At 42.6% G+C, this 12,628-nt stretch overlaps 1 protein-coding gene across 31 annotated transcripts in view; it reads right to left on the bottom strand.

Moving 5' to 3' along the window:
* Positions 1-9,956: 9,956 nt before the first annotated feature.
* The window catches only part of ANK2 (ankyrin 2), a 689,964-nt gene continuing 687,292 nt past the window's right edge, over positions 9,957-12,628 (bottom strand). For 30 of the 31 annotated variants that reach the window (XM_055086193.1, XM_055086182.1, XM_055086196.1 and 27 more), the window contains one exon: positions 9,957-12,321. In XM_055086193.1, the coding sequence (XP_054942168.1) occupies positions 12,138-12,321 (184 nt within the window). In that variant the 3' untranslated portion in view covers positions 9,957-12,137. The remainder of the gene's footprint in view (positions 12,322-12,628) is intronic. The other variant, XM_055086195.1, reaches the window with a different exon arrangement.

Here is a 12,628-nt window from a genome sequence, read left to right as displayed (position 1 = left end):
AATAATCTGGGTTACAAGGCAAAAAGCAATGAAATAAAAGTTATTTTCTATGAAGTACAAATTTTGCTTAAAATTGCTATATCATCTGTGAACTACGAAAATTAAATTCTTTCTATTTGCAGTATATGAGTAATGTACAAAAGAATCCTCTATTGCACATTCTTTCTGTTCTTATGCTTTAAATAACTTAATGAATGTATTAATTTTGAAACTTCTACATGCGAGGATTCATAAATATTCCACAAATGATATCACCTTGCAAAGAGACAAGCTTGGATACAAATGAAAAGTTGCTACTTGAAACAACCTGGATAGACTTGGAGGGTGTTAACGCTGGGTGAGATAAGTACAACAGAAAAAGACAAATACTGTATGATATCACTTATACATGGAATCTAAAGAATACAACAAACTAGTGAATAAAACAAAAAAGAAGCAGACCCACAGATAGAGGGAACTAGTCATTACCAGTGGGCAGAGAGAAGGGGGAGGGGCAACATAGGAGAAGGGGATTAAGAGGTATAAACTATTAGGCATAAATTAAGCTATAAGGATACATGGTACAACACAGGGACCATGGCAAATATTTTATAATAACTGTAAGTGGAACATAACCTTTAATATTGTGAATCACTATATGGTACACCTGTAACTTATAACATTGTATATCAACTATACGTCAATTTAAAAAATTTCATTAAAAAAAAGCCATGGGGGCTGTGGGGGGAAGAAAAGAGAAAGAAATGCTTTCACTGGTGATAAAGGAAATCGTACACTGGGACCCACAAAATAGAGGCCGCCCCAGTGGTCTGGCCCACATCACAAATCTGTCAGCCGCCACTTCCAGGAAACACATCACTGTCAAGGAATCCTAATATACCAATCACAACCCTACAACTTAGGTTCAACTAGCTTACCTGACCCTAGAAAATAAGGCCTGCTAGCCTTATAAGGAAATCCTCCACCTCCTGACCAATCATGCCCTGATTCTGAGTTGTCTCCTCTAATGCTCTGTGAAACTCGCTCTTGTCCCAGACCCCTCAGGACGAGTGCCCCACCTCTTGGGAGGCACTGCATTCCTTCAATCCATTGGTTGTTTTTCCCTTGTATAAAGAATATCAAACTCGTTTGATATTAAAACTAAATTATTTTATTTTTGTCATACGACGCTGGTGATGCGGAGGGCTAGCACAAGGCAGTTGAGGAGAGGCATGTGGTTTTGTGTGGTGTGCAGTCAGAGAGAAGGTTTTCTCTATTACTGCAAAAGCCGTGCTCAAATGGGCATGACTTAAACGTGCTCACCAGATTTATTTGAACATTTGTTAAGGAAGTGCTGTGTATACGTACACATGTATCATGCGATCATTTTAAAGAAGAATATATCTCTTCTGACTTCTTAAAAAGATACAAAAATCAAGACTAGAGGGGCTTCCCCGGTGGCGTGGTGGTTAAGAATCTGCCCGCCAGTGCAGGGGACACAGGTTCGAGCCCTGGAGCCCTGGTCTGGGAAGATCCCACGTGCCGCAAAGCAACTAAGCCCGTGCGCCACGACCGCTGAGCCTGCGCTCTACAGCCCGTGAGCCACAACTACTGAGCCCACGTGCCACAACTACTGAAGCCCACGCACCTAGAGCCCGTGCTCCACAACAAGAGAAGCCACCGCAATGAGAAGCCCGCACACCACAACGAAGAGTAGGCCCCGATCGCCGCAACTAGAGAAAACCCGGGCAGCAACGAAGACCCAACGCAGCCAAAAAATAAATAAATAAATGTGGGGGAAAAAAAAAAAAAAATCAAGACTGCATGCTCCATTTTACCAAATGCCTCTTGCCCAACTATGGGTTTTTCTCTCTTTCACTTTTCAATACGGGTAATATATTAACAGCTATTAGTAATGAGCCACTTTCATCTTGGAATGAAGCCACTTAGTCATAGTTTATTATTTTTAAAAATGTGTGCCAAATTATATTTGCTATTTTATTTGTGATTTTTGCATAGTTATGCCTTAGTAAAACTGGTCTATGAGGTTTTTTTGTTGTTATTGTTATCTTGGATGTTTTTTGGCGGCATTTTGTCCAGTTTTGGTACCAAAGATATACTTGCTTTGTTAAAAGAAACTAATGGGAAATTTTCTTTTCTCCCAGGGCCCTGTGGCAGTTTAAATGGTATTGGAATTGTCTGTTTACTGAAAGCTTAATATAATCCATCTGTGACAGCACCAAGATCTGGAGCTTTCTTGTGGGGTTAAGTCTTTGGCTACTTTCTCAATTTCTTCCACTGTTATTGGGTGTGTTAATCAGTGTTCTCCCGAGAAGCAGAGCCAATAGGATATATATAAATAGATCGAAATTAGACAGAAGGAAAGGGGGTCAGGGCACAGCCTTTAAAAGAATGACACAGCCATTGACGGGCTAGAACCAATTAGATCCAAAATGGTGAAAAATTCAACTTCCAGTGGACCTTGAGCTTCACTATACGTTCATTGTAATACATCAGCATCTAAATGACACACCCACAGGCGCCATGACAGCCCCGAGGCCGACCCTAAAAGGCGAAAAAGTGGGTAGTCGCCCAATTCCTCAAAATCCTCGCCCCTTCCCCCAAATAGTTGGAATCATCCTCCCATATACTAGCCTATGAAACTACCCACCCTTAAAAACTGACCACCCCTGCAGCCCAGGCCACTCTCACCTTCTGAGACAGACTGCATTCTGCCTATGGAGTGTACATCTCTCTAAATAAACCTGCTTTTACTTCACTATGGCTGCTCTTGAATTCATTCCTACACGAAGCCAAGGACCCTCCTTTGGCAGCCCATCCCAGGGACTCATCTGCGACCTGAGACATGACCATCCTTTCGCGCCCCATTCCCCTGTACCCGAAAGAGATTCATTGTGAGGAATTGGCTTACACAGTTATGGCGGCTGCGAAAGCCCCACGGTCTGCTGTCTGCAAGCTGGAGGCCCACGGAAGCCGGTGGTAGAGTTCCAGTGCAAACCCGAAGGCCCGGGAACCAGGTGGTCCATTGTATAAGTTCCGGGCCAAGTCCCGAGGCCCGAGAACCAGGAGCAATGACATCTAAGGCAGAAGATCAACGTTCCAGCTAAAGCAAACTCGCCCTTTCTTTGTCTTGCGTTCTGTTCAAGCCTTTAATGGAATGCACGATCCTCACCTGCGATGGTGAGCCAGCGTCTTCTTTACTCCGTCTACTCTTCAAATGCTACCCTCTACTGGAAACAGCTGCACAGACACCCAGAAGTAATGTACCAGCTCTCTGGTCATCCCTTAGCACAATCGAACTGACAGGCAAAATTAACCGTCACTTTGGGGTTTACCTTTACTATCTCTTCTGTGATCAATTTTTAAACAAAATCATCTCTTTTATTCAGGTTTCTGCATTTACTTACATAAAATTAGGTAACATTTTCTCATAATGATTTCCTCCCTGATTATCTTCCTAAAGAGATTCTGCTCCTTATTCCTGTGTGTGTGTGTGTGTGTGTGTGTGTGTGCGCGTGTGTGTGCGCGCGCGTGTGTTGGCGAGGTGGAGGGGGCAGGCGGGGGGAGGGTGCGGATTCCCCACCCTAAGGAGCAACCCTCCAACACCAGCTGCATGGGGTCGATTCTGACACTATACCTGGAGACAGTATCAGATCCCACAGGTTCAGGGCTCAGTCTTACAAGACTGTCCCCTCCCCTACTCCCCCCCACCCCACTTCAGACACCAGTCAAAAGCCCAGGTTGTTACCTGTGTTTCTGCATAACCAGCTATAGAGTTTCCAATGACCCCCTCGCTGGGTTCAATTCATCTGCCAGAGCAGCTCATAGAACTCAGAGAAACATTGTACTTACTAGATCACGGGTTTATTATAAAAGGATATAACTCAGGAAGAGCCAGATGGAAGAGCTGCACAGGGCAAGGTGTGGGGAAAGGAGCTTCCACATCCTCTCTCTCCTAGCCCCCACTCTCCCTACATCTCCAAGTGTTCATTCACCCATCCAGAAGCTTTCCAAACCCCAGCCATTTGGGGTTTTACGGAAGCCTCATTACGCAGGCGTGATTGACTAAATCACTGGCTGTTGGTAACTGATTTAACCTCCAGCGCCCTCCTCTCCCTGGAAATTGGGGGGTGGGGTAGTGGACGCAATATTGCACCCCTCTGTTCACGGTTGGTTCCCCTGGCAACAAGACCCCATCCTTAGGTGCTTTCCAAAAGTCACTGTATTAACATAAACTTAGGTGTAGTGGAAAGGGCTCGTTAAGAATAACAAGACATCTATTTCACGTTTGTGGCTCTGAAGCCATTTGAGGAACTGAGGAAAAGAGACCAAATATTATAACAAAAGATGCTCCCATTGCTTTTGTCCCTCGGGAAATTCCCAGGGTTTTAGGAACTCCGTGCCAGAAACCAAGACCAAATATATTTCTTATTATAAATCACAATATCACACTCCCCCATTCTTTTTCTTACCATTGCACATTTCTGCTTTCTCTGACCTCTTGTTTATGTTAGTGGCAATTATCCATATTATTGTTTCAAAAGACAGCTCTCAGATAGATTTTGCATTTTTACTGTTTTTTTATTGTAATTAATAAATTGATTCTTGAAGGTTTATATTTATCTCAATATATATTACATGTGGCATACCCTCTAAGTTTGCCACAGGCCTTACTAGTTCTTATTTTCTTTGCCCAGACAACTCACACATTGTTTTCCTGTCTGGCCACTCTAGGCATAAGAATTATGATCCTTAGTTTAAGGCTTTTAGTTTTCCTTTGACCTATGCTTAGACATATCCCGTAGTTTCTAACGCATTGTTTGTAGATTTTTTTGAAGCCAGACTTGAAGGAGGATTGTGAAAGAGGAAACTGGGGAAGCATATGCAGGGAGAGAGAGAGAGAGAGAGAGAGAGAGAGAGAGAGAGAGAGAGAGAGCGAGCTTTGGTTGTCAGGACTGGAAGATAAATTTGTTTTCTCAGAAACTGGGAGAAACCTGAAAGTGTGCCTAGGCGGGAGAGAGAGCCAGAAGAGAGCATAATTGGTGAGAACAGTGAGGGCTAGCGTGCATGTGGATATGAATAATTTGGGAGGTAGGAAGAGGAAAAGAATTTGTGATGGTTAATTTTATGTGTCAACTTGACTGGGCCCTGGATGGTCAAGCATTGTTCTGAGTGTGTCTGTGAGAGCATTTCGGGATGAGATTAACAATTGACTTGGTAGGCTGAGGAAAGCCAATCGCCCTCTCCAACGTGGGTGGGTGGGCCTCATCCAATCAGTTGAAAGCCTGACTAGAACACAAAGGCTGACCCTCCCTTGAGCAAGAGGGAACTTCTTCTGCCTGACTGCCTTGAGTTGGGACATGGATCTTTTCCTGCCTTCAAACTCAGACTGAAACATTGCCTCTTAGATCTGGAGCCTGCTGGCTCTTGGACTGAAATTATACCATCCTGGATCTCAGCTTGCGGACTGCAGATCTTGAGACTGCTTGGCCTCTAAAATCGCATGAGCCAATTCCTTACTATAAGTTTCTATTTATGCATACCTCCTACTGTTTCTGTTTCTCTGTAGAACCCTGACCAATGCAGCACTGAAGTAATTAATGCCCATTGACAACTACTTTCTTATAAAATAGAGTCAAGGTCATCGGCTGAGTATGAAGCAGGTGAGGAAGAGAAAGTCGGTTTGGGGAGAGATTTTGCAGGATAGAAGTGAGGATGGTACTGAACAGGGCTTATTTTCTTATAAATAAGGTAACAAGGTATTTCTCTAGAAGGAACTTACATTTTAATTAACTATTTGTGAAATTATTGGTTCCGTATGTCTCTGCTGCAAGATTATAAACTCAAGGGGGTAGGGACTATGTCTTTCAAAGATGGAGCATGGTTTGCTATTGGAGTCATCTGCTTGGGTTCTTATCCTAGCTTTGCTGTTTTTCAACTGCACGATCTTGAGTGAATTACCCAAGCTCTTTGTGCCTCAATTTCCTCATCTATATATACCTCCTAGGATTTGGTAGAAATTAAAGAAGTTTCAAGGGCACTTTCAATGGCGACTGGCAATGGTAAAAACTCATGATCATCTTGGCCTCAATCTACCCTAAGTACTTAGCAAAATGTCTGGGATAGAGTAGGTCTTGAGTGCATGAGTGAGTGAATGGATGAAGACTGTTATTCTGTGGCTCAGCCCCTGTGTTTTTGCTGCTCTGTTCTACATTCTTCCCTGCAGGCAGGGGAAGATGCTCAGGACTATATATCTTGGAATCCCTTTCCAGTGACATTATGTGATACATTCTGCCAATGATAAGTGTTTGCCTGATGTTTGAAAGGGAAAGAAAAGGAAACAAATTATTTGTCAAGGGGCAGCTGGGGAGCGTGCCTGGACTTTGGCAGAAGACAGAGGAGGGCTTTGTGCACTCATGTCTGGGCCTTCTCTTAAGCAGCACACACTTCTTGCTGCAAAGAGCCCAACCCACTAGTGGCTGCTTGGAGTTCTGATTTCTGCACTTAAGAAGTTTCTTCAAAGTAGCATCGGCTTCCTTGCCTTCACTCTTCTGACTCTTCCAACATTTGTGTAGGCATCTAATTCCCTGCATTAAATCCTTTCCTACTTAAAATACCTAGTGGGCTTTGTTTTTTGGACTAAACCCAATTGTGGGCGGAGTTGTGTCCTCCAAAAACTCATATGTTGAAGCACTAACCTTCACTTTGTCAAAACGTGATCGTAGTTGGAAACAGAGCCTTTAAAGAGGTGATCAGTTTAAAATGAGGCCACTTGGGGGGGCCTGATGGAATCTGACTGGTGTCCTAATAAGAAGATATTTGGACGTACAAAGAGACAGGGGATGCACGCACACAGAAGAAAGACCACGTGAGGGCCCAGGGAGAAGACGGTCATGTGCAAGCCAAAGAGAAAGAGAAAGGTCTCGGAAGAATCCAATCTGCTGACGCCTCGATCTCAGATCTCTGGCCTCCAGAACCGTGAGAAAATTCATTTCTGCTGTTTAAGCCATCGAGCGTGTAGTGTTTCGTTACCGCAGTCCCAGGAAACTTACATACCAATCTAAAGGCTAAAGGCATTGTTGGAACAACAGACTCTCCAAATTGTTCCTCTGACTTTTTGGGGTGAGAGAGCGGGTGGCCGGGGGAGGTGTTTCTCTAAGGTATCACATATTTGTGAGTCACTTGGAAAATACACACAAGGTCCAACTCATCCAGAAGTTGCTGCTAGACTAGTGAGTCACGTAAAGCCCTATATCGTGGCCTGGAGGAGGGCTGAGTTCGACGCCCAAGGAAAACTGGCAGGATGTGGATTCCACGCTGCCATTGTAATTCAATTGTTTCTGCACAACGGTAAAGGCAGCTGCTGTGTTCAGATCCACCTCCAGTCCAGCCCAGGGCCCTGCCAGCGCTTCTCTTTGCAGCAGCTAAGCTGGAGGTAGGGGAGTTTGGGTGGCTTTATCTAATTCTCTAGTTTTGAAAGTGGAAAAGAAAGAAAACCCGAAATAGAGTATGTGTGGGAAGTTTGAAAAAGGACTGGAGACCAGAGCTGTGCACTAAGAGCCTGATGAGAAAAAGAGATCCTGAAGAATCCTTCCCCAGAAGGGGAAGTGAATCAAAGGGCTTAATTGACAAGCATGTCCTGCGAGTTCCTGAGAGGAAGCAGCTAACTTTATTTTCTAACCTAGAGGGCTAACACCTTCAATACCAATCCAGAGGCTCACTCCTCCCCAAAGAAGTGGAAGGTCACAAATATGGGTCCATACCTAATGGCCTCCAAAGACACACATAGGCCACAGTGGCACTTCTGGATTAAAGGGGGTGACAAGTGGGGCAGGACCTGCTGCCCTTCCCTGGGTCTGGTAAGGCCAGAGGGTTCTGAGGCAAGTACAGTCAGCCCTCCGGATTCGAAGTTCTGCATTCTTGGATTCAACCAATCGTGGATCACTTTTTCACCTATTGAATCCCTGGATGCAGAACAGGCGGATTTGGAGGGCTGACTCTACTACACAATTGTATACAAGGGACTTGAGCAGCCACGGATTTTGGTGTCCGCTACACAACTGTATACAAGGGACTTGAGCAGCCACGGATTTTGGTGTCCGCAGGGGGTCTGGAACCATCCCCCGTGGATAATGAGGGATGACTGTATTATCCTCTCTTATTTTACTGATAAGGGAATTGCGTTCCGGTGGGTAAACTTTCACAAAGTCACATAAATATCGACATAGCTGGATCGATTCCAGTCCAGTCTTTTCCAAGATCATCTATTTAACCCTTGTGTCGTATTGCCTCACTGAAATATTTCAAGGATGTATTAACTGAGCATTTCTAGTGATCGAAGATATCTGTTGAAGTACCGCAAATACCACTGTCAAATATCTCTGGCTACCATACATAACAGCTCTACCCAAAATATATGTATGTGTATCGTTTACTCCGTACCTTGGAGCTAATCCAAAGCAAGGGAGTACTTCTTTTTTTTCCCAGGAGTATAACCAAAAAAGAATATTTTAACTCGTGTGCAGGAGTTGGGTGGGAATGAAGGTTTTTCTTAAGGTCTTTAAAAGATTTTCTTAAATGTTCTATTCTTAGAGTGAGAAAAAGTTGTATTACATATTTACATAGGTGATTCATTCCAAGATTGTAATTCTAGCTTTAATCAGATCAGAAACAGAAAGCACACCTTAACTGAGGGAAGGACAGTGTAGTTTTTAAGCAGGGAGCGGTGACTGAAGACAGACTTGTTCAAACAGCTTTTTTTTTTTTTTTTAATAACATAATGAAAACAAGCAGACCATCTCTATGAATTCAGAAAAACTTGTAGTGATTTGGGTTCTCATTAAATATTTGTTTAGCTTCCCTTTATCTGTTTTATTCATGTGCTTGTCTACTTGCCCACACCCAGACCTTCCGTGATGACATAAATGACACAGGCATTTCAAGTTCAAATTCAAGTTTGTTTCAATGTGCCTGTATTTAATTTGCAACTCTTTATGGTTAATTCATTTATGAGATGTGCATAATCTTCCCTCAGTCTGCAGGGTTCCCCCCAGCTTCACATTTTAAATATATTTCTGTAAAAGGTCATATGAATCCCTGTTCCTTTTTTTTACTGGGGTTTGCACACCACATAATTAAACATGGGAAGACACTGAACAATTCTCTGATGCTTTAATCTCCTTAATCAAACTCAAGGCAATGGAAACTGAGTTCCTGTCAATAGAAAGCACAGCACATGAAACAAATGGGAGGAAAGAGGGATGGTCACACAGACACTCCCACTCCGGAAAAAAATTGTTTTCACTTTGACTCTCTTTTCTCTGAAATATTTCAAGCATAACTGGTACTTTAATTTTGGAAGGTCTTGTAAAACAACCCGGCAGATAAGCCAGATCCAGTGAGTTTCCTATCTCATACTAGATAAGATTTAAATAAAACTTAATTTTTAAACCATGTCGTTCCGTTCTGTTTTTGCAGTAAAAAATGCTATAGCAGCACTAAAGGGATTTTTCAAAAAGCAAAACCCAAAATAGTCTCCAAACAAAACTGATTTCAGTTTCGCATATTCCTGCCCTGTCTTTATTTCTATTAACGGATCCATTTCATTTCTAACTGTCAGTCAAAGAGAGATAAATAAAACCCCAGAGCTAAACACTGTTCCCAAGGGCAGAAGGTGTTTCCTGAGAGCCATGACCTTACAGGAGAGAAGTGAATCCGGGGTCCCTGTCTGTGTTGCCCACCCCTGGATCCCCTCTCCTCATCTCCTCCAAGCCCACAAGTTCCTATTTCTCATTTACTAGTGATCCCCAAACGAAATCTTTGTTTTTCTCCCTTTGCATAATGATAGCAATAAAAGTTCTTTGAGAGCAGGGATACAATCTTTCTGTTTCTCGCAGTGCTTAACACAGCGCTGGGCATAGAGCATATTCAGTTACTAAATAAAAAGAACAAAGGCAAGCTGTTTTTCTTTTGGCTTCACATCTATTTCATCTCTTTAATAATGTCTTACCGCCTGAAATCACAGGTGAGTGCTAAAGAAGAACAAATCACTGTTGCCACACTTAACACTTGTACATTTTATTTAATTAAATCAGCCATTGTACACATTGCAGCTATGTATTGTTAGTGTTGTATTTTTTTCCATTAACTAATACATGCCCTCATAGATATATTCAATTAGTGTTATCACCATGGGAACAAGATGCTGATTCATCAACTGAAAATTCACTTCTTCTCACATTATTCAAGTTTTTTGATTACACAGCAAAAATCAAAATCAAAAAAAGGTGATTAACCATTATGTTGTTACACAGACATCATCTGCACTGCAAATAACACAACAGAAATGCTTTTCTTGAGCTCCAGTGAAGGTGTAGACAAGGAGGCCATGGTATGTCCAAAATGTTTCACCATTGGCCTCCTTCATTTTGGCCGCCAAAGATGCTTTCTTTCCTATCCAGCTGCCAAACGTGCTAGCATTCGAGGCTTAGGAGATTCGGCTTGTGGGAAACCTCCCTCCCAGGAAACCTTCTCTCTTGGCAAAATTACTTGAAATGATGAAATGCCATTGTTTGTCATCTTTGTTTTTGACTTTCAGAACAATGAGTCATTTTTGCACAACAGGAAAAGACCAGATAGAATTTGAAAATGTTTAATGCCTGGAGGATAGACTCTGGTTTTCAAAATTTTTGAATTTCATCTTCATTGAATATACTTTTCTTTAACAAATAACTGATTCAAAATGTATACTGTTTATATGAATATATTTGTGAATATATATATATATGTTAAAATACTACACAGCTTCAACCACTAGAGGAATAAGGAAGAGGACGTGGAAATCACTCAGATGATTAAAGTCCCTTCTTTGAAACAAACAAACAGGAAAGTGCACAAATGCACCTCAGGGTTTCCAAGGGAGTTTGGATTTCAGATAAATAAACCCCAAATTTTAACCCAAACCAAAATTTTCAGGATTTCTCAATCTCGTCTGCAAGCTAAAAAACAGACCTAGCTGAAAAGTGAAAAGTGCTTGCTGAGGGTAAAAAGAATGAAAACCATCAATGTGATTTAGAAGATGGGTTTGAACTGTGGTTTGATTCTTAAATGCTACATGCAGGTATTAGAGAAGATATAAACCTGGAAGAACAAAATGAAAGAAACCACTCCAGCACGGTGAAGGAGTTTAACCGTTTGTGTAGGGGGCAAATCTTGTTTCCAATGAATTATCTACAGTGCAGTGGCCAGGAGAAAGTACCACCAATAAGACAGCGTGGTTTGCTAAAGCAGCAATGAAAACTGGAAAACTACAGTAGTTATAGCTTTTTAAAATACCCTGCCAACGTGTCCCAAATCTAAAGGACCTGAAGATGCTAGACAGCTGCAGGATGCCACTGCTGGCAACTGAATACCTCACTGCTTCACCTCGTTGCCGCCGCTCCCTTCCTCCCCTCCCTCAGTGGCTGCTGGAGAGTCATAAATCACAGCTGGCCGGCACCAGCAGTAAGTGCTTAGTTAGGACAGTTCTTCAAGGTTAGGAACCCATCTTTCACTAGGAGCCAGGGCTACTCTGGAAGTTCTAAGGACATGGTAGGTCTGAAGTGCTTCTTTTGCAGGAGAACTGTATTACGTTCGATTGTGTTAGCAATATCTTAGTGAACCATTGTTCAGCAATTCCTAGAGGCCTTTTATTCCGTGACGCCCAGTGTAGTTACGACAGGCAGTGGTTTTAATATGTTGTTCGTCTGAGCATTTTAGCTATATATATTGTACACGGGTATCTCTTTGAAGGATTCCTAGGTATCGTCACTTGAAGAGGTCTGCAGGTGAAGTTCTTCTGTTCAATGGATTTTCATGGAGCTCGTGCAGAAGCCAAGAAGGATAATGGAGGCGGCCAGGTCCCAGGTGAGCACAGACACAACAAAGGAGTGGATACAGCATCCAGGATGAAGGATGCTATCTTTGGTCACAAATTAGCTTACAGTTAAAGAGGATGGGGAAAAACTCAAACAAAATGCAGTGTATATGCTAAAGGTGGAAATCCCATTCATCAAGCCAGTTAGTTCATTCCTCTAATGAAACGGGAAGTTGCATATCGAGTGAATGTGTGGTTTCTGGTGTGAGAATTGGACAGCCTCTCATTTGGCCTCTTGCTTCAAGTCCTCCTTGCAGAAATGCCGAAGGAGTCGCTTGAGGTCATGCTGGAGGTCGTCCTGGTCTAGTGCTTCTGGGACATCCTCCAGGTGCTCCAGGTAAATGCGTTTTCCGTGCTGGTCCTTCACCACAGCCCTCTTCTGGGTTCTAGCTTTACTCATTGTTGTCCTGGAGGAAAGCAGACAAGAGAACATTATATTCTTTCTTCACTGCTAAAAGGCAGCCACTACCTTTGGTACGAGAGCACCCATGATACGAAAGTACTGCTTACTGTCTTAACCTCTAGATATTTCTACACTGGGCTATTAGTAGAACAAGTACAGCCATCTTTTCCCTTCTTTCTTTTAAACATGGTTCTCCTATCTGAAATGACTCACGAGATTTTTAAAAAGTATTTTGGAACAAGGAGTTCTTTTTAAACCTTTAAGAAATATTTCAAATAAATGAAACCGTGCTTTCACATGATTCTCTCAAA

This window comes from Physeter macrocephalus, chromosome 7 (genome assembly GCF_002837175.3).
Source record: "Physeter macrocephalus isolate SW-GA chromosome 7, ASM283717v5, whole genome shotgun sequence".
NCBI lineage: Eukaryota > Metazoa > Chordata > Mammalia > Artiodactyla > Physeteridae > Physeter > Physeter macrocephalus.
The sequence above is the reverse complement of the archived record's forward strand: the minus strand, read 5'-3'. Positions and strand labels throughout refer to the sequence as shown.